This window comes from Macrosteles quadrilineatus, unplaced genomic scaffold (assembly GCF_028750875.1).
Source record: "Macrosteles quadrilineatus isolate MER2022 unplaced genomic scaffold, UCM_ALF_1.0 Scaffold_5__1_contigs__length_97177068, whole genome shotgun sequence".
NCBI lineage: Eukaryota > Metazoa > Arthropoda > Insecta > Hemiptera > Cicadellidae > Macrosteles > Macrosteles quadrilineatus.
In genome coordinates, this window is record NW_026542598.1 from 19684576 (window position 1) to 19711352 (window position 26777).

The following is a 26777-nucleotide window of genomic DNA, read 5'->3' on the forward strand; positions in this document are numbered from 1 at the left end:
TTGGGGAACGAGCTGAACACCGTACAATGGTTGCCTGCACTGTTGCTCTTTATGACCTAAAAATTAAATTGCCCGTAGTGTGTGATTCTTTTGTGGCGCCGAAATAATAACAGGCCACGAGGGAAATTTATTGCTTTTATATAACTGTTTAAAAAATAGGCGGCGCACTGGTGAACGTCAGGGAATTATAATATTAAATTGCCTGGAATATTATAAAAGAAGTTCTAGCAAGGACACAAGTTTTAATTCACAATATTGTATTTTAACTTAAAATTTCCAAGTAGCAAAGCGTTAGAGATGTAGATAATAATGACAAAAAACATTTGATTTCAAGCCATCAACCAAATTGATTACAAATCAAGCATAGAGATGTTTTAGCATGAGTGCGCCTAAAAAGAAATCATAATTCTTGTTTGTAGCTGATGTGATTCACGATTCTTTTTTTCAGGTAAATGTAAACACAAATTTGTTGAAAATTAAATTTAAATACTTAAGAAAATGTATGTACAGTATATTTATTTTATGACTTAAAATCCAATAGTTTTCTGTATGGAATCTTTGCTTAGCTTGAGCTGCTGTTTGTGCATTATTGATATGTAAGTGTCATGGTGACAAGATACCAAGAAGAAGGGTGGATTATTGCCAAGACTATACAGTGCATTTCTCGATAAATTAACATTACACCCACAGTATTGCCAAGTGTACAAGGAACATACAGCAGCTAGGTGAGGCTTGAGAGAAGTGATCATTCAGCATTTATAAATCCATCAGACCAGACATGTGTCGCGGTAACAAAGGTCCCGCGTGATCTAACAGTGCATTTCTCGCTATGTTAATGCCACAGTGGGATCATGATTGGAAAGGCTCGGTCTTTGTACAGTTCGACCTTCGGGTGATGCGATCAAACATCCACGCCGTTATGTACTCAAGGACTGTATATTTACGTGATCGACAACTGCAGGGATTGTAAAGTATTCAAAATTCTATTCAGGTGGTCGAGAATTTCCAAAAACAGCAGTACCCGATGTTGCCGATAATAAAACGCCAGGACAGCGGGTTTTATTGATACGCTCGCCAATTAAGAGTCCCAAAACCGTTCGCGGTTTAATGTCGGGGCAGGAATCTAACCTTGAACAACTGAATTATGCCCCCTCAAATTTCTAAGGTCAAGGCGTAAGGCGAGACGTGCTGGCTGTTGATATTTTCACCTGCTGGCGCGTGCTGGGGCAGGTGTACACTCTCTCTTGCTTCCCCACAAAAACCGTTATAATTTAATATATTATCCTAATTTATGCTGACAGTAATACAGGTGAGCAATTAAACTTAATACTTTACGAAAACAAATACCACAACAAAAAGTGTGGCTCTAATGGGATCGTGTTTTAAGAGCATTTCTTTGGAAAAGCAGTAAATTCAAAGAATTTCTAATTTTTACACATTGTGAGCGATTTTTGGTCAGCACGATCTGTCACATTTGTATTTGTTTGGTTTATATGTTTAAAAGATGCGTACTTAAATTTGTTTGACATATCTTCAGGCGTTTTGCAGACAGTATACTAGATATACTACTAAAATACAAGACCAAATCATAAATTTAAATACCTTAAAACACACAATGATTAAACTGAAAAAAAACCTGTGAGGGATTTAGATACATTTTAATCTTTTATCTTTTAATACCTGGTTTTGATGTACACTATTTTGAATATTCCATATCCAACAAAACCCCCGATTGCGATTTCACAAACCTGACTTCAGTCTTTGCAAATTATTACTTTATCTATCTCAACAAAATTTAACCGTAAATATGCGAATTACCTGATCACATTTCTCACACAAACCCACAAATAATCGTACAAACACCATTATCGTGCCTTCACCGTCACCGCGCCACGGACGGCCGGAGACTTGAACGCACGGATGAGCAGAAGTGTATCCATCCACGCTCCCACGGTGTATCAGGTATAATGAAAGGTAAGTATTTTTTGTGCAATGATACTGTTGCGCGGCTCCCGGACCCCGCACGCGTTCGTCACCCGATACTTCTGTGTCGCGGCGCCGCCGAGGAAAAACACCATCTTGGAATTTTCAAAAATACCATTTGTCCCGCGCTGTTTATTACACTCGCTTGCGACTGTTTATGGATTGCGTTATGCGGCGCGTCCTGACAAGGTGGGTTTCATCGTCCAATGAGGAATGGGACGCCGAGAGTTATGTGACGTGCTGGGATCGTATGTGGTGGAGAGGTTGTCATGTGGCCATGTGGGAGTCGCTGCACTTTTTTAACTTGGATGAAAAGTATTTAATTTTAAACATTTGGGATGTATTAAAAAATTATTTTTTATTCATGAAATGTATGTTTGCCACTAAATTTTGTTGACAAATGTTTTTATTCACAAACCTTCATAACTAACTACTTGGTAGTTGTATTGGGACAAGGACCATACTGGTTTGATATTCAATGTCCAGTATTTTTGTCCATAAGGTTCATTAAGCTAAACCACATGGTTTCAAAACATTTCAAATAACCAATTTTCTGACTTTTTCTACTCCCCTGTCTACAAACCGAAGATCATAATGGTAGCTTTTTGCCAAACGATACGTGGACTATATTGAACAGTGGGAGTCTGAGAGAACTTTTTACTCTTCATGTTTTGGTTTTGGTCTAAATGCACCGATTTCAAAACTATTTCAAGCAGTTGACCACCCATCATCCCATTCAGTCAAAATACAGCTTTAATCTACGCCTAGGCTAATATTTCATCACACTGGCTAAAAATCTACCTTATTATTAAACAGAGTCGACTACCGACGGTGTTCCCCGAACATTACACCTCGAAACGTATAACTCGATCAGTTATAATGCCTCTAATGAGTACGGATCTTCTATAATCGGTTCGGAACCGCCATTTAAAGGCCATCTCGGCTTTGGAGTATTGTAAAACTACATATTATACGGAGGAGTGAATATATTTAAAATAATTCGTGTAGTGGGGAGCGGACGGAGCACTGCGCATGAACGTATCATTTGGCTTAGCTACAATTAGAAATAAACGGTGCGGGAAAATTATAGTCTGGGTCGAAACGGTATGCTAATCCGAGAGTGGAAGCCCATATTGAGAGGGAATCATCGGCCTCGGTGTTTTGGGAAAATGGTTATAGACGCTTGGATGATCCGTCCCTCCCCTAGGTACAAGCTACAACTCGCACTTCGGGCTATGTGGTGGCGGTACGACTATAGTGGAGTTGTGCTCACTTGGGTCTAAGTTTTGACAGAGTACAAGCTACATACAATTCGTACTTAGGGCTATGTGTTGGCGGTATAGTGGAGTTGAGCTAACTTGGGTCTAGGTTGGACATGGGGTACAAGCTACAACTCGCACTTCGGGCTATGTGGTGGCGGTACGACTATAGTGGAGTTGAGCTAACTTGGGTCTAGGTTGGACATGGGGTACAAGCTACAACTCGCACTTCGGGCTATGTGGTGGCGGTACGACTATAGTGGAGTTGTGCTAACTTGGGACTAAGTTTTGACAGAGTACAAGCTACATACAATTCGTACTTAGGGCTATGTGTTGGCGGTATGACTATAGTGGAGTTGTGCTAACTTGGGTCTATGTTTGACATAGGGTATGCTACAAGCTACAGCTCGTACTTAGGGCTATGAGGTGGAGGTACGACTATAGTGGAGTTGAGCTAACTTGGGTCTAGGTTGGACATGGGGTACAAGCTACAACTCGCACTTCGGGCTATGTGGTGGCGGTACGACTATAGTGGAGTTGAGCTAACTTGGGTCTAGGTTGGACATGGGGTACAAGCTACAACTCGCACTTCGGGCTATGTGGTGGCGGTACGACTATAGTGGAGTTGTGCTAACTTGGGTCTAGGTTGGACATAGGGTACAAGATACAACTCGCACTTAGGGCTATGAGGTGGAGGTACGACTATAGTGGAGTTGTGCTAACTTGGGACTAAGTTTTGACAGAGTACGAGCTACAACTCGCACTTCGGGCTGTGTGGTGGCGGTACGACTATAGTGGAGTTGTGCTAACTTGGGTATAGGTTGGACATAGGGTACAAAGCTACAACTCGTACTTAGGGCTATGTGATAGTGTTACAACTATAGTAGAGTTGTGCTAACTTGGGTCTAGGTTGGACATAGGGTACAAGATACAACTCGTACTTAGGGCTATGTGGTGGCGGTACGACTATAGTGGAGTTGTGCTAACTTGGGACTAAGGTTGGACATTGGGTACAAGATACAACTCGTACTTAGGGGTATGTGGTGGCGGTACGACTATAGTGGAGTTGTGCTAACTTGGGATTAAAATTGTACATAGAGTACACGCTACAATATTGCACTTTAATGAAGCCAGGGGTATGTCTATAGTAAAATTGTGCTTACTTACAAAGGAAAATCGTATGATAGAGGGTGCATACTAAAACTTCCAACGTATTGGTAGGTGTGTGTATAGTGAAAGTTACTAATATTTGTGAGTACATGCCACGTTAGGGTTGGTGATTACAAACGATTTCTTGAGAGAACTATAGATTTATGTTTACTTTGAAGAGAAACCTGTAAAATGTGTACACGATATCTAAAACTTCTGGTGGTGCAGAGGCCAACCTCTTGCATACTGTTATTTGTCATCCAAACGTAAGGTGTTTTGGAGTGTTTTCTTTCAGATTGTAAGTAATAAACGTATGAATGAAGTTACTTTGCACTAGTTACATTCAGCGTTAAGCTGATCGAGATTGATTATTGTTTATGTGATTCTATTTCCTGGTAAATTTTTAAATTTAGATTTAAGGTAATAAATTTAAGTGCAATTATGAGGAAGGCGAATGCATGTTACGTGCGAGATATTTTTTAAGATAAGAAGAAGAAGTATTTTACATGCTCATAAAAGATAGAGTAAGGATATTGATAAAATATTTCGAGTTCTACTACTTTAAGAGTACAATAAATACCTAAGATTTACCTTCTCCTTTAACAGTACCCCAAACAATATTACGTGTCAAAAATGTCTAAATGAATTTAATCATATTACTCTAACTACTTTTTAAGGTGCATCAGCATTTCAAACTCAACGTTATACTAAATTAAATTTGATTTTGACTTACTTGATGGAGAAGTCCTGGAGTCCGTATCTAGAACACCATATTCGTTTAATTTCTAACTAGTTTTATAATAAAATCAATAAAAATAGAGTAATGTATCTCAAAATGTATTAACTTGATTTTGCTTAACACAAACAATTTATGTGTTCCTTGCAAACAACAGATCACATTTAATTTGTGTTACAGGTTTTATAAAAAACAAATTGTAGGCCTATTTTATTCAAAAATATCTAATGCAGCATTAGAGAGGAGTATGCAAACAATATTGATTCAAGAAATTAAATTGATAAACATTTTCTAACTTATTTTAAAGTGTCACAAGATATAATAATTCTTAGCTCATCATAAGCTCTCAAATCTGTTTAAAAAAAAGCTATTTTGAATAAAGAATTAAACTACGCCAGTCAAAATCGGCTTTATCTACTTGAAATGCAACTTGGTCCAGCAAAAATAGTTATTTCATTCGATAGTCTATATTTAGGATATTAAATATAAAACGAATTCAAAACGAAATCATACAAATTAAATTATTATCCTAACATTCCTAGCCTGCCTCGACTTGCATTCAAAGGAGCTGCGGACAGCTAACGGAGTTTAACAATTACACTATCAAATCAAATTTCAAATTTTGTAATAAAGTTCTCACTAGTGAATCGCGTAAGCTATTTTCACTATGGAACCGTTTACATATAACATGTACTACATTATTTTTCCCCCTGGGCCTAGAACCTGGGGACAGACTATAGTGGTGCCGAATTCCTACAGCCACCTGTGGGGAAGTATACCACGCTGTGTATCATTACCCACATTATATTACTACCTTAATCTTGATAATTTTATTAGCCTTCCGATTACAGAGCACAGTAGAGATTAAACGGTTCGACGCTAGGGGCGCTGCGGTCGAGCTGGCTCGTTCGCGCCGAACACCGATGCTCTCTTCTGCTCTTTTATTTTTCAAACTCGATGTCCCGAACTGTGGAGTACAGCATTGTGGCAAGATTGTAATTGTAAACTTTATATTTTGGATTTTAAAAATAAATTACTTCATTATACATTTATTTCTTTAGGTTCTAGGCAAAGAGCGATGCCTTTTTGCAACTTTTTTGTAAGGAAAATGTCCAAACCCTGGTTGTGTTACTTCTGTCAACCCGTAACCAAATTGCATCTGGGTTAAGTAGGCCTATACATTTGAAGATCAGAAATAGGTGCAAGAGAAACTAAAGCATTTTCAAGCGTAGATAAAAACAATGTAAACATTGTGCATAAAAGCCTTTACATAAAGCGAATCCCCAAAACTAGACACCAATTTTCGAATTTTAAAAATTTAGTTTATAACACCCGTTTGTAATATTGTTATTTATTGTATTATTTTGGGTTGTCTTTAAAATATTTCCGTATTACCATAACTTTAAGATATCATAATCATCTGTAGAAATGTTTATATTCATCTCAAGACTACATATAGTTAACCCTCCGTAAACTAACATCTGCATTACTAAATATACAGTATAAATTCGTCGATAACCGATCTAAATATTCACTGTCCCAGTAACTTACAAGTACAACGAATAAAACTGTATATTTTTTTAATAAATATTAAAAAGATGCATAACGAAATCCCAACGCAAACAAACATAGGCAACGTTTTTGCTGCCCCAAAATAGAGACAAGAAAGCGCAGGGTATGGATATACTGCATTACTTATCATATTTGAATATTAAACGGGAGCTGAGAGCTGAAAAACACGTTGGACAATTTGTAATTCATTATTTCATTTATAGTTTGGCGGGCGGCCAGCCGTGTGCTGTGTGGTCGGTGCCGTGCGATTGGAGCCCAATTGATACCAACTTTATTGCTTCACACCGATTCCTCTTGTCTGCCTTCGAATTTTATTTGTTTGTTTCAGTTCAGACTACTTAACGTAAAATTTATTTATTTTGACCTTAAACAATGCATGGTTTCATCCTACTGTTTCCTGAACAGTTTATTGTATTTATTAGCATAACGGTAAACCTACATATATGTGCTATATATGTGTGTATCTTGCAATACATTATTAGATAAATTGCTATATTTTAAGACGGATATTTAAAAACATTTTGGAATTTTTATTATTTTAATTTTATTTCACGTAGATTTACTGCAACTGGTATACGTTTAAATTGTCTTAAATTATTTTTTTTATTTTAAAATCAATCACCTATCTGAAATCTATTAGTATGGTGTTTAACACACCATATCATCCCTATGCTCACCTTGGTGCATATCAAGACAGATCATACCCACTCTACCTAGGTACATGGTACATTCCAAGACAGCTCATACCCACTCTACCTAGGTACTTGGTACATACCAAGCCAGTACTTGAGCTTATTATTGATTGACGTCACGTATACGACCCTACCATGTTCTATCCTCACTCCGTCCTACCTTTGACCTTAGCCGTCGCTCGTGGAACTTATTAGAACGGAGTCGTTAATTTTTTTGTAATTTATGTCCAGTAATCGACGCAGGTTATTAATTCCCGGTTGATCCTATGAGCCAGTCCTATCACGGGGACCCGCCCCTGCCGTATAGCCTCACACCGGACTCGGGACCCACTTCATTACCTGATTCGCGCATCGTGAAAATCGAAAAACGATGTTTCGATCGTCGACTCGCATGCGGTTATGTAGCCGTCTGAAGTAAACAGGTGGAAGCTTCAGGGATCCGAAATAGGGTTTGGAAGGGATAATACAACGATTTTAAATCTTGTTATTCTAAAGTACAAAATACAATCATCTCTATCTGTTCATTGTGTCCAAGTTTTAACTTGCATTCATATTGCGTAGAAACCCCTTAAGTTTAGAAGTAAGTATACAGACTTAGCTTCACAATTGTCTGTGTCAAAAATAATATTTTTTTCATCTATGTGAATTACAACTATCAATTTGACAAGGAATGAGTAATAATACGTTGGTTATTGTAGAGAGATTTTTAACACAGAAACAATTCTCCTTGTCTATTGTACTTTTTTGTCGGGTTTAGAACCAGGATCTCCAAGACCTAAGTTCTGCACTACACACTAGGTCAGCAAAATCAGCACCAAAGTAAAAAAACTGCAACAAGTCTCCATAACAAAATTTCACCACAAGACAGTGGTAATTTTATAGAAACGTTCAACTTTTCCATCCGGTACGATCCGAATATGCAAAGTGAAAGACACCCGTCTTCTAGGATTAGAAACAGAAAGTGCGTCGCGGGTAAGGGATTAATACAGGGAAACCCATATCTATTGCGGGTGCTACCCTGCCACAAGCTCCGGACTTGTAGTCTATAGACTTGTAGACATTCTTGGGACGAGTTCCCACGCCAGCCGCGGGCGCTGGTGTCGAATTTCACCGAATAATTGACATCAGACTGTCGACTTTTTGGTGAACTGACACTGACCCTCGGTGAAGAAGATGGGGACAGATATGATGGCCTGACACCTTCCGCCATGTTTATTTTTTACACCTCTGGACTGGTTTTGGTCATCTTGTTTCGGAGAATACTTGTATGACATTTGAAGTAAAGTTTCGTACTGCCACATGCGTATTTGGATTTTACAAATAAGTTGTTAGCAAATCTTTGGACTTGGACCAATTTACAATATTATTTCTATCATGTATGTTTTATATCTTCGTATGAATATGATAAAATACGCCTTCTACTTCTCAAACACGGTAAATAAGTATTTGAAAGATTTTACGACGGTATATTAACGACGTCCTGTCATCTGGCAATCGGCATCATCATGCGTAATCGGTGATATACACGTAAAATGTTAATCAATCAATTACTTACCAACACTAAAGTGCGGTAAAATGGCATTGACCTCGCTCAGTATGTTTAAAAACCCCGATTGTTTGGATAAAGTTACAAACAAAAATTAATAGTTGGGACATAATCCTGGATGATTATTTAGAGGTTTATAACGATATGCTATACAGAATATTTAAGAAAATAGAAATTTTACCACAAAAATGAAATAATATTCTGTAAATCACTCCTAATCGAGTGTCTGCCCGAAGTACATTCACACGTCCGCGGCCGCCATTTCTCCGACTGACGCCGCCCCCCGTGAGCGAACCGCGCGAATTACGAACTGCGGCAAATCAGGTTTCTATTAATGTGGACCTTCGGATCGCTGCATATAACAACATAATTCGCGATGATAATTTACGATTCCGCACGCATAAGTCCGTAATTTGAGCGTTTGAGCTCGCATTGTGGTCACGACGTGGGAAACGCCGCTTCCGGTGTTATCCGCAGCAGATCGACATGAGCACGAACACAGCAACACGGCGACCGTGACGTGAGAACTGTGGACATTGGACAGTCACCATCGCGACACGGCGGATCAATTATTAATCCGAAAATGAAAGCGCTCCGCAACACGAAAGCTCTACAATTAATCGACAATAAGGTTGACCGATGTACGCGGGAGTGCGGAGGAGCGAGCGATATTGAACCTTGTCGGCAGCGCGTGTTAGATCGTGGGTTAGATAGAGTATTACCATATCTGTGCTGGATTATCTAGGGGTGGGGGTAGATGTGCGGTCGACACGCCACCGACGTATCCACCCCGACTGTGTTTATGCAGCAACCGCGCTCTTTGTTCTCGCGATCAAGACAAGTCCAATGCTCGACCTGTCAAAACATATTTGGAGTTCCTTTGCACGTTCGGCACGAAAATTCAACCCAGTCTTCCAAGAGTGTTTCTAGGTTTTTGCGTTACTTCAAACACAAATGAATTTATTCCATAGTAAATTTATCCCGGATGAATGTCAGTTTATTTGCGAGTATCGATTAGTGACCCGGATTCGTTTATCGAGGATTATATTTCGTCTCCATGTAAAAAGGACAATAATGATTCAAAGGAAGGCTGTCGAATCTCGGTCTTCTGGGGGATGACTTCCTGCGATGCATTCGATAATTCGGCCATTATTTTCGCTTGTTCAACTACTTGAGACTATGATATGATTTTTTGATTTTTTTACACGGCAGTGCAGTATTGAACCCAACAGCTTCTGGAGTAGAAACAGTTTATATTTTTTAAGTGACCGTATAAAACAGAGCGAGTCGATGAAAAAGATGACTAATGAGTCGGAAATGGAGCTAAAAACTTGTAATGAATCAACATTAGGATACACAACTCATCCGCAGCCGCTGTAGTGTGGTGAATATTCAAATAAGGGAGGTTTTGTAACGATAAATTACTCAAGACCGGCGTAGTAATTGCAGAGTGTCTAATTGCCAGAGCGCGCTGACATCGCTGGCTACAGTCGGTTATATGAATATTTGGCGGGATGATGAACATACAGTAGTACGAGAACAACTCATATCATTAATGTTGCTCCAATTGAAACGAGATTCTAAATGTATTTCATGTTCAATAGAGCAGTATTTTTTATAGATATTTCTATATACAAACTTTGAGAGATAATTTTAATGTACAGATATGATGCAAAGAAATTGCGAACATAATATCACAGAATATATTAGAAGTAATGTATCAGTGTAGTAGACACGACTACAGTATATTATACTCTACGTTATTTATTCTATGCATAGCTTACATATTACTTTAAACTAAATTACAGTATGAATATTTGTAACAGTTAAACTATAAAGGCCAGTGACAAAAAAAGGAATACAATTTGTATACTATAAAGATTCATCTCGAAATTTTTTAAGAGTGTTTAACATATTGTGAGTGTTATTGAGATTGGGATTAATTTATCATTGTCACTAGACATCTGGTTTCTGATAAATGTTGAAACAATCAGGTTAAGTGGAATTCGCATTGACAATTCATGTTTACGTACTTCAGTACTTTCTACTGTGAAGACGATATCAAATAAAGACAACATTTTGTGAAAATCAGATTTAAGATCCTGGAACTTTGTATTTTTTTTTTACTAATTGTGACAGAATTTACCGCAATAATCACTTACACGTCATTAAAATTATCTTTGTTGTGGGGCATCTACTATAGTATACACAGTATTACTTATTCTGCCACCAGCTCCTATCATCAGTGTACTAACCATGCTGCGCCGCGTACGAGGAGGCGTGCCCATGCAGCTGTCCATGGTAGTATCTGCTGGTCATGGTGACCGCCGCCGCTCTGTACCCTGGGTACTCCCTGGTGGCCGCGGGTTCCAAGGAGGCGGCGTGATGGTGAGCGAACAGGGAGGATATGTGTTCCGCCACTGACAGTTGGGAGTCGCCGTCCTCCCTGGCCGCGGACCCTCGGTAGGCTGGGTACTCCCTGGACCCGCTGGGCTCCTGGGCGTGATGGTGTGCGAACAGGGAGCTCATGTGTTCTGCTACAGATAGTTGGGAGTCGCTACCTCCCTCACGGGGAGTGGTGCTGTCGTACCAGCTGCGGTGGGGCGAGTCTGTCATCGTCATGTCCATATCTGAAACAGATGAGGGATAGATTATACAACAGAAATACACGAGATCATGGATCATTCTCTATATGACAATAATTACTAATGATAACGGGGTTTTAAGATCAATTATCCCAACTGGAAAAACGGGCTGATCTTAGTGTCTCACAGTTTAGGTTTCACAAAATTAAATTACCATTTCAAATTAAAGGGGGTACGTCACGGATATTTGTTAAATATTGAATATATAAACTCCCTAGTTCTCTAACTCTACTTTTTAGGCAAAAAAAACCTTAAACTTAGAAATACTGAACTGAAAATCGACGGAACTTTGTGGAACAAAAATGTTCACAAATAGTTTATACCAAATTCAGTTCAACAAAATGTGTCCTCTTGAAAACCGCTTACTCTCAAACACAATAGCGAATTACGATTTAAATTACAAATCACCTTAGCTGTGAAACTATGTAAAACTGGCAGCACGTGCGATGGCCAAGTTTGTGCACGCGCCGCATAAAACACCGTAGAAACTATGTGGATTGGAATAAACTTAGACACGTAGCGGGGCAAACACCATAAGCGAAATGACTCGGTTGCATTTTAAACAGGGAATCTGAAATCTGATTAGACAAATCCTCTGTAATTAGGACCTAAATGCGCAAACAAAAACTTGGAGAAGCCTTTCAGCAAGAAGCTCACTTGATAATTCGCGATTTGAAATGCAAGATTACACCTCAGACGGTGAAAAACGTTTTAATTAAAAACGTTGAAATTCCGCTTGAGTGATCTGTTTTAAAGGGGCAGCGAGGCGTTCGGTGAAAATACTAATTAATTTTTAGCGTTTTTAGTGTTTGGTTTGTATAAGCTTTAAAATAAATCAATAATTAAGGTAATGTTCAAGTATTGGGAATAAATAAAACAGAAAATTCAACACTTTCCACTTGTGGTATAAGATATCGAAACAATCACTATTATAAAACACAACGAATCATTTCATAAACTTTAAAGTCCATATAGAGCTTAAGTTTAGTATTTAAAAGTGAATAACTTAAACTACCTTATTTTAATTGACCAATGCATTCTATCCAACGATATACTTCCAAATATTTCGTAAAAACTTTGGTTACTTTAGGTACCTGCAGGAGTATTATTGCAGTGTGAGTTTTTTTTATACAGTACAACAATTTCGTTAAATAAACTCATAAATCGTTTATAAACCTATAATGGAAATTTATACTTCTGAAATTATTTCTTTGATAAAAATTTAGCGAATTTACATCAAAACAATAATTTGAACATGAGTAGAACATTGTTTTGGAAATTAGTTACATTCGATCGTAAATGCACAATAAAATGGAAAAATCGTCTCTTCTTACACAAAGTGTACAAAAACCATGAATAATTTAAAAACGTTTCTCAAATCTATCCTGGAATATATTCCTCGTCATGAGCCGCCATGTTTTCTCAAGAGACGGGATGAGGTCCTTGCTTTGGGGGGAGAAATCTTGCACGAACATCAATAACGAAATCCTCTCTTTCTCCAAATCTCAAATCTAAAATCTCCCTCCAATCCTATCCCAGATATTCCGCTTAGTGCGGACTGGCTTTAACATGAGCGAATCTTAAACAGCTGAAAACGCTGAACTCCTCAGCTTAGTCGCATTTTAAGGGTTTATAGTAATATCCACATTTTGAATTTATTTCCACAAATGATATTCATTTAATTCAGTTTTTAATATAGAATGTTAATTGCATTTTTTTATATTGACAATAATTTAAAACACATAGAACATCGCTCTTATAGCTGGCAAAAATAATTGAAAGAAAATTTATGAGTAACATTTTGATACTTATCATACATAATCAAAGTATACATTTTTACTTTGGTGATGCATTGGAATCAGATCATAGTCGGTTTACTTGAGATGCACACTTAATGCTTATTTTAAAGCGCATTTAATACGTACAGTTAGTTCAACGTAATATTATTTTAATTCCTTTTCCACTTCGGAATAGAAATGTTTTTTACATATTTTTATATTTTGTATATGTGACTTTTGCCCTGTATGCTGCACTTAGTTCTTTTCGGCAGTACAACTCTTATTCTGATTCTATATATTTCTAGCTATATCGAGTGTTGTACATAAATGTCGGAGGGTGTGTTTTATCAGCACCGTATAATGCTAATAAAATCGTAACATACTATTATTTATTATTAGTAAACTCAAAACTTTATTTATTATTAGGTCTCACGAAAAGCTCTCCTACAGTTTTACGTCTCTAAAATGTCTACATTTCCAAACACATTTCTCTGTAATATTATTGATTCCGGATCAATATCCGTTACACAGCACAAATATAAACCTGGTTAAAACTGATTTCTGCATGTTCTCGATGACACCACGCCTCTATATATAGGGAGATATTGGCCAGGGATTCCCGAGTCAAGAATACATTGTGGGAGAGTTTCCTTCGCATTAGCATACCCCGATACCTCACAGTCCAGCGAGCCCAAATTGGGGTTTGGATAAAATCGAAACTGATTCAATCAGCCCAGTGGTCCTCCTTTGCGAGATTTATGGACCAACTGAATCTCGAGATAACTGAATGCGTGGGGCGGTGCTTCTATGTAAATATTCGTAAATGTCCAAGAGTTATTAAAAAGGCAGGTGACAATAAGGTTGAAATGTTGGCTAGAAAAGTTAATAAAATAAAGTATTATACGAATACGAAAAAATACATAAACACTATTGAATTTGCAGCATCCAAACAACATTTATTAAAAGAGTTGAGTGTTTATGTTTGTTTTAGCGAATTTCCCTATAGGGAAGTAGCTATTACCGTAGGTCTCATGGTAAGACTTAGGCCCGGGACCGATTTACTTTTTCATTTTGATGTCCCCAGAGGCCAAAAACACCACTCGTTCAAATTTTTATATATGTATATATATATGTGTGTGTGTGTGTCCGTGAACACGATAACTTGAGTAATTTTTATCCGATTTTGATGAAATTTGGTTTGAAGGTGTAAGGCGGGATAAACTTGAATGAGTTCGCGATCCAGCATGATCGGACCATGGGAACAGGGTTTTATGGGGTAAAAATTGGTTTTTCTCACTTTTGACCCTCAAAACACAAAATTTCCCAATTTTTATCTAAACCTTCTTAAAGAGCTTAAAAAAACAAACAATTCAGTATATCAAAGTGTTTTTGTACGGTTATTGATTACGGAGAAAACTAAAAAAATGGTAAATTTAAAATTCCCATGTTATTCTTATGGGGAATATTGTAAAATGTTGTAGTTTGCTTGTTTATGGATATCTTTTGATCAAACTTGGCAAATATATTCATTTTATACTAAGCAATAATTATTTTACTTAAAACACACACTTTATTAGTTTCCTTGTAGCAGCAAACCTAGGTACTCGTTAAACCTAATGTTATTTAAATAGATCAATTGAAAATCAATTCAGCCAAATGGAAAGTCGCTTAGGCGTCAGGTTTGCTGCGGCGGGGGTATTTATCAAAACTTGTTGGTCTGCAATTACATGAATAGTGCAACATTTGTATTATTAATTTATCCGAATAAACGGCAAATTATGGATCAGCAAATATGATAAAATCAATATCTTTGTTGTCATGCAAAATATTTTACATAGCATTGAAAAACGTCGGGAAAAGTGACAAAAAGTCTAAGCCAAACTTATACAACAATAACAAAATAAACTAAATGACATATCAATCTTACAAAACTTATAGCTTGATGCTACTACTGTATGATGTAGATCTATGTATTTACACTTAAATGTGAAATGTGAGGAATCTCCGATTTGCCTCGTGATGTTTTGTAGGAATACTTGAACACAATACTTGCTACATCTTATATATTTTTACGATCTGGTAAAAAATATTGTGTAATTATAAGTACCGGGTGTCCCGGAATCCCTGACCACATTAAATTCAAATTGTTACTCAGATATAAAAAAAAACACGTAAAATGTAAAAAAGAAATAAACAAAAGTGTTGGTATTCGGAGTTGTTTACACAGATATAAACATTTTTAAATACTAGTATAAACATAAGCCAGTGGTGAGTTTTAATACATTAATCTGTCACATTAACCTGTCCATCTTAATGTGATTTGGGAAGATGTATTTGAGGTACATAATTTAACCATGGTTACTGTAAATATGTAAAAGTTTATGTATCTATTTAATCTGTATTTTATATTTTCCGTTTTAAATTACCAGCATCAAAATCTGCTTGACACATTGATAATTAAAACTACACTTATAGTAATTCTTACAATGGTTCACTTCATCTACACCTTTCCATAAATTTAATATTCCTTCAAAAACCTCGTACACTTTACACTCATTAGGAAATTACTGCATGTGTAGTTTTCCAAACACCGTACTGCAATACCGACAGTTTAGCCAACATTGGCACGAGAGCGCGATGTAGGGTTGCTGCAAGGGGGCACTGCGCTCTGTCGCTCAGTGACGAAACCAAACCTAATTAGAACAACTAATTAAATGTAAGACAAGGGCCAGGTTTGACAGGAAGGCTGGGATCGACGCTTAATTAGGACTAACTAGGAACAGAAATGATTCAATAAAACTGCAAACCTCCAGCGATGCGGGTAGAAATGTACGTGCAAAGGCAATTAGTGGAACAAGACCATAGTAGAGTATAGGGAGTTGTATATGTGACACATACTGTGTTATCTTTGAGTCACAGTTCGGCTTTTTTATTTAATTCAATTAATCTTTGATAAACAATGAATAATTAAATAGCTTATTCCCTATATGGGAAATTCGCTAAAACATCAGTATCATCATCATGCGATTTTGAAGCTGCGTCAAGTTTCAAAAGGTAGTACATTCAATCTGTGATGTCTCGCGAGGTAAGTAATAAAACAGAGCAACACGTCATTATTATGGTTATTTAATTCATCAAACCTGACCTGAACCAGTGTAATGTGTTTATATTTTAAATTAAGGTACACTAAATTAGAAACTAGGTATTTATACACTTCGAATTGTTTTATGGTGGTGACTTGTTTAACCTTTTGTTGAATAATTTTGTGTAAAAAAATATATAAGACTTCTAATGCATGTTGCATTTTTTACTATGTTATTTTTTAAATCTTGCAAAGTGGATTTTCTTTAGTAACTTACCTATTGTAAAATGGTGGAACTGTTAGAAAAAGTTAATAATAAAAGACAAATGCTAATCTACTTGCAAAAGTTTAATAGAAATTGCCACTACTCTAATTAATTAAAAACAGTAGTGTAGACACTGGTAATGGTACATGAACGTAATTTGAGTTCAATACATATTACTTTCATCAAAATGTGTTTTTCAAAATAAACTCTTAAATTACATATGTGTCCACCACACTGCAAACATTTTGAAACACTAACAGTAAACCAGATAATTCCATAATACATAAAACAACTACCTTACTTGACACATCCCTAAATACACATCTACGTGGCTTATAAAGATACATTAATTGGCCTGGTGAAGAAACGTAGGGTTTGCGCCGTTTCCCAGTGCCTGGGTCACGCCGGATTGCTATTGATCAGTAATGGCGATTCTCACATATTTAATGGGCCTTTAGCATAAACTGGACACGGCCGACACGGCTATTCTTTCTTCCCGCAACCGAAATCTTCCTTTTTCTCAACCGAGAAACTGCTGTTTTGCATCCCGTCTTGAGTCTCGGGCCTTGGATTTCTCATTGTTTTATTTCACAATCTCGGTTAACAAAGTACAGTGATTTTGTGGAGCTTAGTTTGTTAAGAAAAAATGATGTAATTTTATCATTTCACACTTCTAGCATGAGAAATATTATTTTACTATGTATAATTAAAATGTATAATCTATTTTAGTATATCACATGCTGCAAATTGCATACATTGTAACAGTGGAAAATGCATAACAGATTTTTTGTTCAGGTCAGATATGTTTAAGCATTGACCCAACAGACATTTGGTAAAGTCTGGGCTTATTGGATGTCATGCGAGAGATTCTCCGATATCTCAGAGATAAATTTACTTTTTCACACCATTTAAAAGTATTAAAAAAAGATCACTAGTTAGTAAAAACATAAAATACAACTAATGCAAACCAAACTGTTTAAGCTAATAAATGCATGAGTACCAGTATAAAATGTTATATTTTTTCTCATACCAGTACACAAACTATTTAAACCTTGCCACGAATACACGGTAAACCTGTAGTTTAACTGAGTTTGCGAATTTTTCAAGGCTCATAATTACTTTTGATCACTTATAGAATGTCGCTTCATTCACTCACTTCCAAGTAAACCTACAAATACCTAGTGAGCTATTTCAAACAATTTCTAACAATTTACGCTTCTACGAAACAATACACCTTTCAGAGGCTTTCAAGCGCCGCAATGAATGACATTTTGACAAGGGCTCCTGAAATAAAGTGTTACTGCGAATACGCTTCTATAAATGTGCTGGATATATTTTTCCGACAGTGCTATGGATGAGTTCATGATAAATTATACCCCGTAGGGATTTAATATATAAGATTTGTAAACTAGTTTTCTTGTAAACATCCCGGTGTACAGCGATAATTTAAAATAAGAGGGTTTTCTAACCTTAAACCTACTGGGGTTATTATTTATTACTGATTTATAATATGTAAGCTTAATCCGTCACTTACTTCGAACAGATGAAAAAATTAAAAACTGAATCAAACTAAACTCATTTTCTTTACATGTTTAGCCTTATAATAACGTATAATATTTATAAGTAACTTGAAACTTGGGATTCTACACGTTATCATCTCGTAATTGTGTTGGGAAATCTAGGCAATGTTTCTATCATACTTTAGGGTATGAAGAATAAACTAAAACTAAGTTATGTATTAACTTAGTTATGTATTCAATATGTATTTTACACAGTGTGCGAATTCAACATACGACACGATAGCTCGAGTGAAAATCACACATTTTGATGGAATTGGGTATTCACGTATATAATCTAAGTATATTAAAACGAGTTCGCAAACCAGCATCATCGGATTATAAGAAAAATGTTTTAAGAAGGGGTTTTATGGGGTAAAAATTGGTTATTGCTGTATATATAAATTTAAACTTGAGGTATTTTTGCCTCTAAGGGGGCATAAGTAAATCTTCCCTGTATTTAACATTATTATTATCAGTTTATTAACAGATTATTTATTTATTATCTAGGAAATATTTCTTTCGGGGGAGTATGTTTTATCTATGGCATAACACACAGTGTGCGAATTCAACATATACGACCCGATGGCTTGAGTAAAAATCATCAGATTTTGATGGAATTTGGTACACACGTATAATTCATACTTGGCTTAAAATACCTACTTTGTATGGTCGCCATTTCGTTGAAAATTATAAAGTAAAGTATCTAAGTTCGAGAACCAGCATGATCGGATTATAAGAACAAGGTTTTAAGGAGGGGTATTATAGGGTAAAAATGGTTATTACTGCATATATACATTTAAACGGATGGTGTCCTTGTCTTTTTAGGGCACTAAAAAGGCAAATCTTCTCTGGGATATGGATTACTACGGTAATAGCATATTCTTTATATGGGGAATTCGCTAAAAAGTCAACTATGTTAAGTTAGCTGCCAGAATTTCCCATGTATTAATGCTCCTGTGGTGACGATCTCAATTAATTTAGGGTCACCCTTTCTATTATCCTCTTTAGATCCGTTTCATGTTTAGTATATCGCCAAAATTATATTTGGTTTTACCTCAAAATGTATTTTCAGTTTTGTTAAGTATGCAAGTATTTTGTACGGGGTAGCTTATAATTTTCATCCTCCGACTATATTGCTTATTTTCATTTGAAATACATGTATCATATCGTTTGAAGTTCTAAACGATTTCTATTAGTTCGGCAAATAAAGATTGTATTTTCTATAGTTCGACTATCATATAACCATTGCTCATCTATAAATCTCTGCCACTGGCCTGTCTCTGTCGGGGTTGAGTTTTCCCTCCAGTTCCCACACGGACGTGTCTGGCGTGCAGATTCCCGCCGTTTTGTCACTTACTATTTATCGACACGGAGAACATGGCGGGCCGACTTCGGCTTTATTACTCTTTTTACACATTCAATCACCATTTCGAGTGGAAATCGCCATCCAGAGTTCGCCACAGAAACTACTTTAGAAAATACCTGGACGAGCAGTAAGTGCCGATGAAATGTTAACCGAGAAAATAGTTTATACTTCTAAGGGTTTTCAACTTATTTTTGAAAGTAACGGCATCAAATTTAGGCTCCAAAGTACCTATCAACATTGATCAACTACTTTTCTCCTTCTTGTGTATAAGATGTTTCACAAAGCCGAAAAACAATGTACTTGAATAAATAATAAACTAAGAATAAATAAACACACACACACAGATAGCATAGTTTAACTCTACAATAGTATTAATGTTGTATTGTCGTAAACGTATAACAAAGCTTGTTTAATATTTTGGTAATGCACATTATAATGTAACATGTTTACATAATTATGAATATTCTTTTTGTTACAATTATGAACATTGCATGGGTTTTGTTACAAAAACGTTACTGCAAGATATAAAATAATGACATTATTAGTTGTATATTTATATACGAAGTGTCTTTAAAAAATGTTTTAGGAATAATTTTTACACGATTTTGACACTCGGTCGGAAAGTTGGGGGCTTACATTATGTATTTAATTAATTTGTGTTTCGTATTGGTGCAGTGTTTTTAAAATTGAATTGAACTAGTGTTACAGTATTTTTTCCGTACGGTTGGAACGGAAATTTTACCACATGTATACTTATATAATCATTGATAGCGTTTCTTACTCTAATTAAAAGTTGTGTTAGGTTTATTACTTTACTTCTTAAGGTTGGAAAAGCTAAATTGCACTCGTTTACATGCAGCTGAGAATAAAATCGGTTGATGGTGTTTTCTTAACAGTAAAGTATTTTACGCTCGTGTTACCTTTTCTGAGATGCTGTAAACTGTAAATGTCATCACTTTTGCGTATAACCATTGCCTAACGTCCGTTGCTGGGGTTCCCCGTCGACAGGTATAACTACTACTAGTAGTAGTTATACCTATCGATATATATCTATTAGTAGTAGACATATATCGGGGTTCCCACAATGACGCAACATTATCGAGTTTTCACGGAAATTTTGTTTATTCATTTGCATTTCTGATTAGAATATAATCAGAATGAATCATCAGTTCACTATCAGCTCCTTCAGGATTATAAGAAACGTGTATGGATTTATCTGGTTTGCCCATTTGTTTTGTTCGATATATATTATTTAAAAGGTATTAGTTATCTCCGTCGTTATTGTGGGGGAGCAAATTATGTTTATTAAAGCAGCTGTTTTAAAAAGTAAAACGTCGTCATGCTACTATACTACATATTGTTGTTAAACTAAATCATTTGCATGAAAGAATCAACTGGAACCATCCAAAAATTTCGCCAGTATATCCGACGGTTCTTCGACGAAGTTATTTCCTGAATAACAAAAATTGAAAATTAAATGTTTTCCAACGTCATACAATTTTTTACTCGTTCCAAATACAAAAAAATGAAAACACCACCGAGAATTAAATTGCATTAGTTTTGTTGGACATCAATTAAAATGTATTATTCTTCTATGTGTTTTAATAATTCCACCGAATTATTCAATACATGCTTCTCATACATAAATATTAACATTCAGTTTCGAAGCTAGTAAAATTTGTAAACGCACAGAATAAATACATTATATTCTACGGGTATGCAAGAATCATTATCAAATAAACTAATATAAACATAATAAACCAATATATATATTCTCAAAACAAACTCATCAATCATGGATGTTTCAACAAGATTTTTCATGTGGGATAGTACAAGTTATTTACTCTATTATACCTATTATATTGTATACCCATTAATGCACAAAGTATATACATATATGTTTGTAATCTAATACCATTCTACCATGAATGGCGTTATACTATAAGTTTAACCGTAAATATCTTTCTTTCTGTTGTTTACATGTTCATTAGATTATTGTTTTTAGTTTTCACATATGTGTTACCCATGTACACATTGTTTGCTATGGGGGGAGGGTTGTTTTCTTTATTTTCAACTTCAATTTACCTCAAAATAGCCATTGTTCCTTATTTAAAATTTAAGACTTGTTGGTTTATGTTATGTTATAACCTATTGTTTAAATTTTGATCTTTGTGAACGGCGTTTATTGGTGACAATAAATAGATAATACACTTTTATTTGAAATATGTTTCTGAATTATTCAAACTCCTACAATTACGGTCGCTTCCCGACCATTCCCTTTGTCCGCACAACTTACAACATAAATACGTCAACCAGTCAAAGAATAATCCTGAAACTAGAGCTTTATGATACCCGTAAACACAGTAATGAGGTGAAGCGTAGAGCGTATAGAGTATGCGAGACGCGGCGTATAGCTGAGTTATACGGCCATACGCCACGGAACCGCCCAGCATATCAACCATACGCCATCATAACACTGAACATGGAAATGTATTCCGCCGTTAGTGACCCATAACAAACATAGCAACATAGCGCGTGATTAACTACAAGATACTCACTTGCTTTGTTAGAAGATGTGAGGTTGAGGAAAATTAAAAACATGGACCTACTTAGATTGAATTCGTAATTATAATTTATTAATAATTATTATTGGATGTATTGATCGGTTACATTAGCTTCTTAGCATCTTCGGTCTAGTAGTACGGTAAACCAATCCATCATGGTAAACGGTGTTTTAACCATTAAAAGAATAAATATTAATTTAAAGTTAATATTGCACTGATTAAATCAATTTACTGTGTTATCATTATGCAATTTAACTATGCGTTTAAGTTATCTACATACCTTATTTGCATTGGCATTGGATTTACTCGATTTAGTTTTCAATTATTTATTACAGTTTCTTGTGCATTCTTAATGTTGGCCACGCTTTCATAAATTTCTTTTTAAATTTACATACACATCTTGTGGTTTGAATCAGAGAGCACAGAATAGAAAGTTTGAACTTAAAATGTTATGTTTAAAGTGAGTATATATGAATATTTTTATTTACTTGGCGTTACAAAATACACTTAATATATTGAAAAATTATTATGAATTCCGCGGATATATGGGGTTTATAGACAGATAATTATTTTTTATAGTTCAAAATATCTATCTTTGTTACCCACCTCACAGCTGAATTATTTTTTTCCAATGTAAACCAAATCAAGAATTACTGTCTTAATTAAATTTAAGGTATAAACATTGATATTTATTTATTAGATCAAGCTAATCTAAAAATAATTGCATATTTTTAAGTACTTATTAGTTTCATTCAGAATGACTATGCACTTTTTCACAATAACTTTTTCAACAAATCCATAAATTAAATAAATCTATGATAAATAAATAGGCAGTTATAACAGATTATAAATTATCAAAAGCCATAAGTTGTTATTGTTTTTCTCTTTCTAAATAAATATTTATTGCACAGCTGTTATTATTTGTGAGCCCTATTCATAGTTTACGCCCCTGTTATTAGTTTTATAGTTATTCTTCGGCATTGTATGTTAAATATTTATTTTGTAACTGTTATTGATTTGTAATAGCTGCTATTATTACCTATTTTTTCAATCGTTATTCTTCTTCACACATATTTTCCAAGCTACTTGGTTATGTTTTTATCACATAAAATCAAAGTGTTCTATACATATGTATATTTATTGTAAGCATACCAGCTATTGCCATTGACAGGCAAAATGGATCAATTTTAGTTTGCGTGTACTCTACATATCAGTAAAAAGTTTAATGTTGTTCTTCTTTTTCAAGTATTCTACTGTAATGTATCAATTCGATGTGTACACTGTACTTATTGTAAAAATCGTATCTGCCATGTAAAATAAATAAATAAACACAACTTATCGGATCGGGTATTGTTGGTATTGGTAATGAAACGGGTAATAATAATATAAGAGGCTTACATCCAAACTGTTTCAGCTCTAAATTAAGTTAGTTTTTAATTTCAGCTCCTATTTGGTAAAATAACATTTCCGATAAAAACGTTAGGCATACTACTTTAAATAAAGTGAACAACTTTGAAAACTTTTTTTTAATTAGTCAAATGTATCTATGTCTACATTGTAATTGCCTATTATGTCGATCAGTGCATTTTATTTATTCTGCTTGTTAATGTATGTATTTATTTTCAAATGAGTATGAAATATATTAATTTCTATTATATATTATTTATTTCAAGCTTCCTTGTATACAGCCATATTGGTCTCGTATATATTATAATCTCAGTTGATTTTATATTTTAAGACTCATGTGTAAACATATCTCCATCTTATAAATTAAGTTGTAAATTTGCTGCTCGCAGTGGATTTAAATAAATAACAACTTAGACTTGTTAAATTTAATGTTGTTAATTTTGACGTTCGCTATATATTCCAAAGCATGGAACATATAATAATTACCTAGAGGCATGATGATGTTTGTACACTATATTATTTAAATGCGAAACTTTATCCTAATTTGCTACTTGTGTTACAGTAATTTGTTTTGAGTTATTAAAACACGAATCTTCTAAAGTACTTTAACGACGTTCGTATATTTGTATTAATGTTAAATTTATTGTAAAAACTGAGTAACGCATGATTACATATAATATTATAGTGTCACTTACAGGCGGAGACCTGATGTATTTATATTTAATAACGTCAACTTATGTAACAAAGTTCAACTACATTAGTCACAAATTTATTTATGTTTGTACATACGTGCCCAGGTATTTATTTACTTCTACGGTATCTCGTTATTCGATTTAAATCCTAGATACTCGCCACTTAAGTTATTTCTTACATTTATTATTATTAGCCTACTAAAATAAAATTACCTATTTCAGTTCCACAATATAACGTTCCCAATAACTTTATGGACAAATTTTGTTTTCCATGTGTACATGTGACCCTCTCTTATTTCTTGTATGCGTATAGACGGGATTTTTTAAGAGCATTGGAGATTGATTTAGGCCTACTACAGAGATTGATTCGCTATGTACTACAGTACTGTATATGGAAATAGATCACACCAAAATTAGCCCTGTCATTTTAAGAAAAATACACACTCTAACACAAAGATTGGAAAAAAGCGCCACAGCAATGGCGCGTATAATTTTTTACATATATTGTTACTTCCCAATTGAATTTTGTTGTATTGCATGTCATTTTCAAGAAATATTTAGTTTCCATTTACTATTTAAGTGAGAATAAGTCATCATTGTATATTTATTGTAAATTGGTTCATATCTTGTAGTCATATATGTTACCGGTTGGACGATAATGTATTTTGTTTTAGCTTTATATTTCGCATTAATTTTTGGCTAAATATTAGTTGCGTATATCATAAAAGTAAAAATATTAATTTAATATCAGTACTGTATATTAATTTTAGCAGCATTTACATAATTAAGACTTTACATGATGTCAAGTTATTATTTTAATTATATCTCTTTAATTATTTTGTTTACTATATTGTGCTGTGTTTTAATACGCCGGGTTTGACCAACGCTCTACATGTTATATATTATTTTTATAACATTTTTTAAACATATTTTTATTTTTATAACATACATTACATACTATTAGCTATATCTATTGTAAAAATATGTGTTAGCCATCAAATTTTTCATATGTATTGTTTGGTTAGAATTTTTAGCATATTAGCATATTATTGTAAATGGTTGTTACCGTCAAATAAATAAATAAATAAATTTTAATAACAGTGCTTACAGTGTGAAAAAAGGTGTCATTTGCACATAAACTCTATTCGTAGCATCGTTTAACAAGCGCAATCGGTCAAAATATTTAAATTTCAACCTAAACCAGCTACACCCCCATTTGTAAAATTGAGTATCCGTTGATATGAATCTATATTATCAAACTCTTTGCCGTGGATATTATTACTTTAAATTAATTGCTTTAGTCAGCCTACAATTTTCATACTATGGAATTATCAAGGAACGGCCCAATGTTTACGTTTCCGACAAAAGCGTTCTAACGTATTACGGAAAGCGCTTGGTATATAATTATATTTTGATATTATTGCTATAAGCTTCATTTTTTTTATTCACGCATCGTCTCAACTTTAAACAGTTGTTCATGAAGAATCATTAACGTGCGTAAACATATTAAAAACCATATTGTATCTGTACCGGTCCTTAATAGCCTCTTTAAGGACATTTTTGTTACGTATTTTCTCTACACGTTCACCTAAACGCCCATTAGGCCTAGTACGACATTGACAAATAAATAGTCTATATAACCCTAACTGTACTGTAGTACAGAACAGAGCCTCTAGCCATGTGGACTAAATGTATTCGCTGGACGGCGCGGCGGCCATCACTTCATTTGACATTTCGCGCCTGCGTCCACATACAGTTCACACTGTTGTAGGTTATGGTAACATCGGTGTATTTTCTTCTCAATTGTCCTACACAATACTGACAATACATTAGTCCTTACAAGTGTACCAACCCAAAACACGCGTGATGTTAGATATGAACGGTAGGCCTACTTCTAAGATTGTACAGTATACTGTATAGACAAACGTCTGTATAACATGGTGAGCGTGTAAATTACACTTAACTATACACTAGGGTAACTACTGTATCCAACACCCCCGGTGTTAAACTTTACCTCGTATGCACAGTTCAGACCTCAGACGCTACTCATCTGGACGGTGGAAGGTACTTGAGATCACACACTACACATGTCTCCACGATGTAGAATCACAGTCACAAACCGTCAAACCGATCGCGAACCGACAACACGCCACTGTCACAGAATACACGTCCTGTCAAAACACATCTGTCATTGATAAAACTATCGGAGTCGCTGCACGAACTGTTCGGCCCGATCGGTAATGTGGAACTGAACAATTCTCGCGTTCGTTCCGCTCGGCCCGCCTGTTCGGGCGTCTCCGCCGACGCTCGGCCCTCGCCCCGCCCCCTGTAAGCCCCGCCTACTTCGCAGCAAGAACTGAAATCGATGGGAAAAAATAATTGGTAGGATTGGAGTGTCTGTTTTGTTAAGTTTAAGCGGGAATAAAACAAAACAGGCTCCGGAGATGTGCCATATTCTGGTGGGGTTTCTACCGTAAACCTA

General features: G+C 35.3%; 1 protein-coding gene across 3 annotated transcripts in view; it reads right to left on the bottom strand.

Moving 5' to 3' along the window:
• The window catches only part of LOC128995918 (GATA-binding factor C-like), a 96821-nt gene extending 70289 nt beyond the window's left edge, over nucleotides 1-26532 (bottom strand). For 2 of the 3 annotated variants that reach the window (XM_054420968.1, XM_054420966.1), the window contains exons 1-3: nucleotides 26310-26532; nucleotides 11193-11567; nucleotides 5125-5151 (exon numbers count right to left, since the gene is read on the bottom strand). In XM_054420968.1, coding sequence (XP_054276943.1) covers nucleotides 5125-5151; nucleotides 11193-11565 — 400 coding nt within the window. In that variant the 5' untranslated portion in view covers nucleotides 11566-11567; nucleotides 26310-26532. The remainder of the gene's footprint in view (nucleotides 1-5124; nucleotides 5152-11192; nucleotides 11568-26309) is intronic. The other variant, XM_054420967.1, reaches the window with a different exon arrangement.
• Nucleotides 26533-26777: the final 245 nt, after the last annotated feature.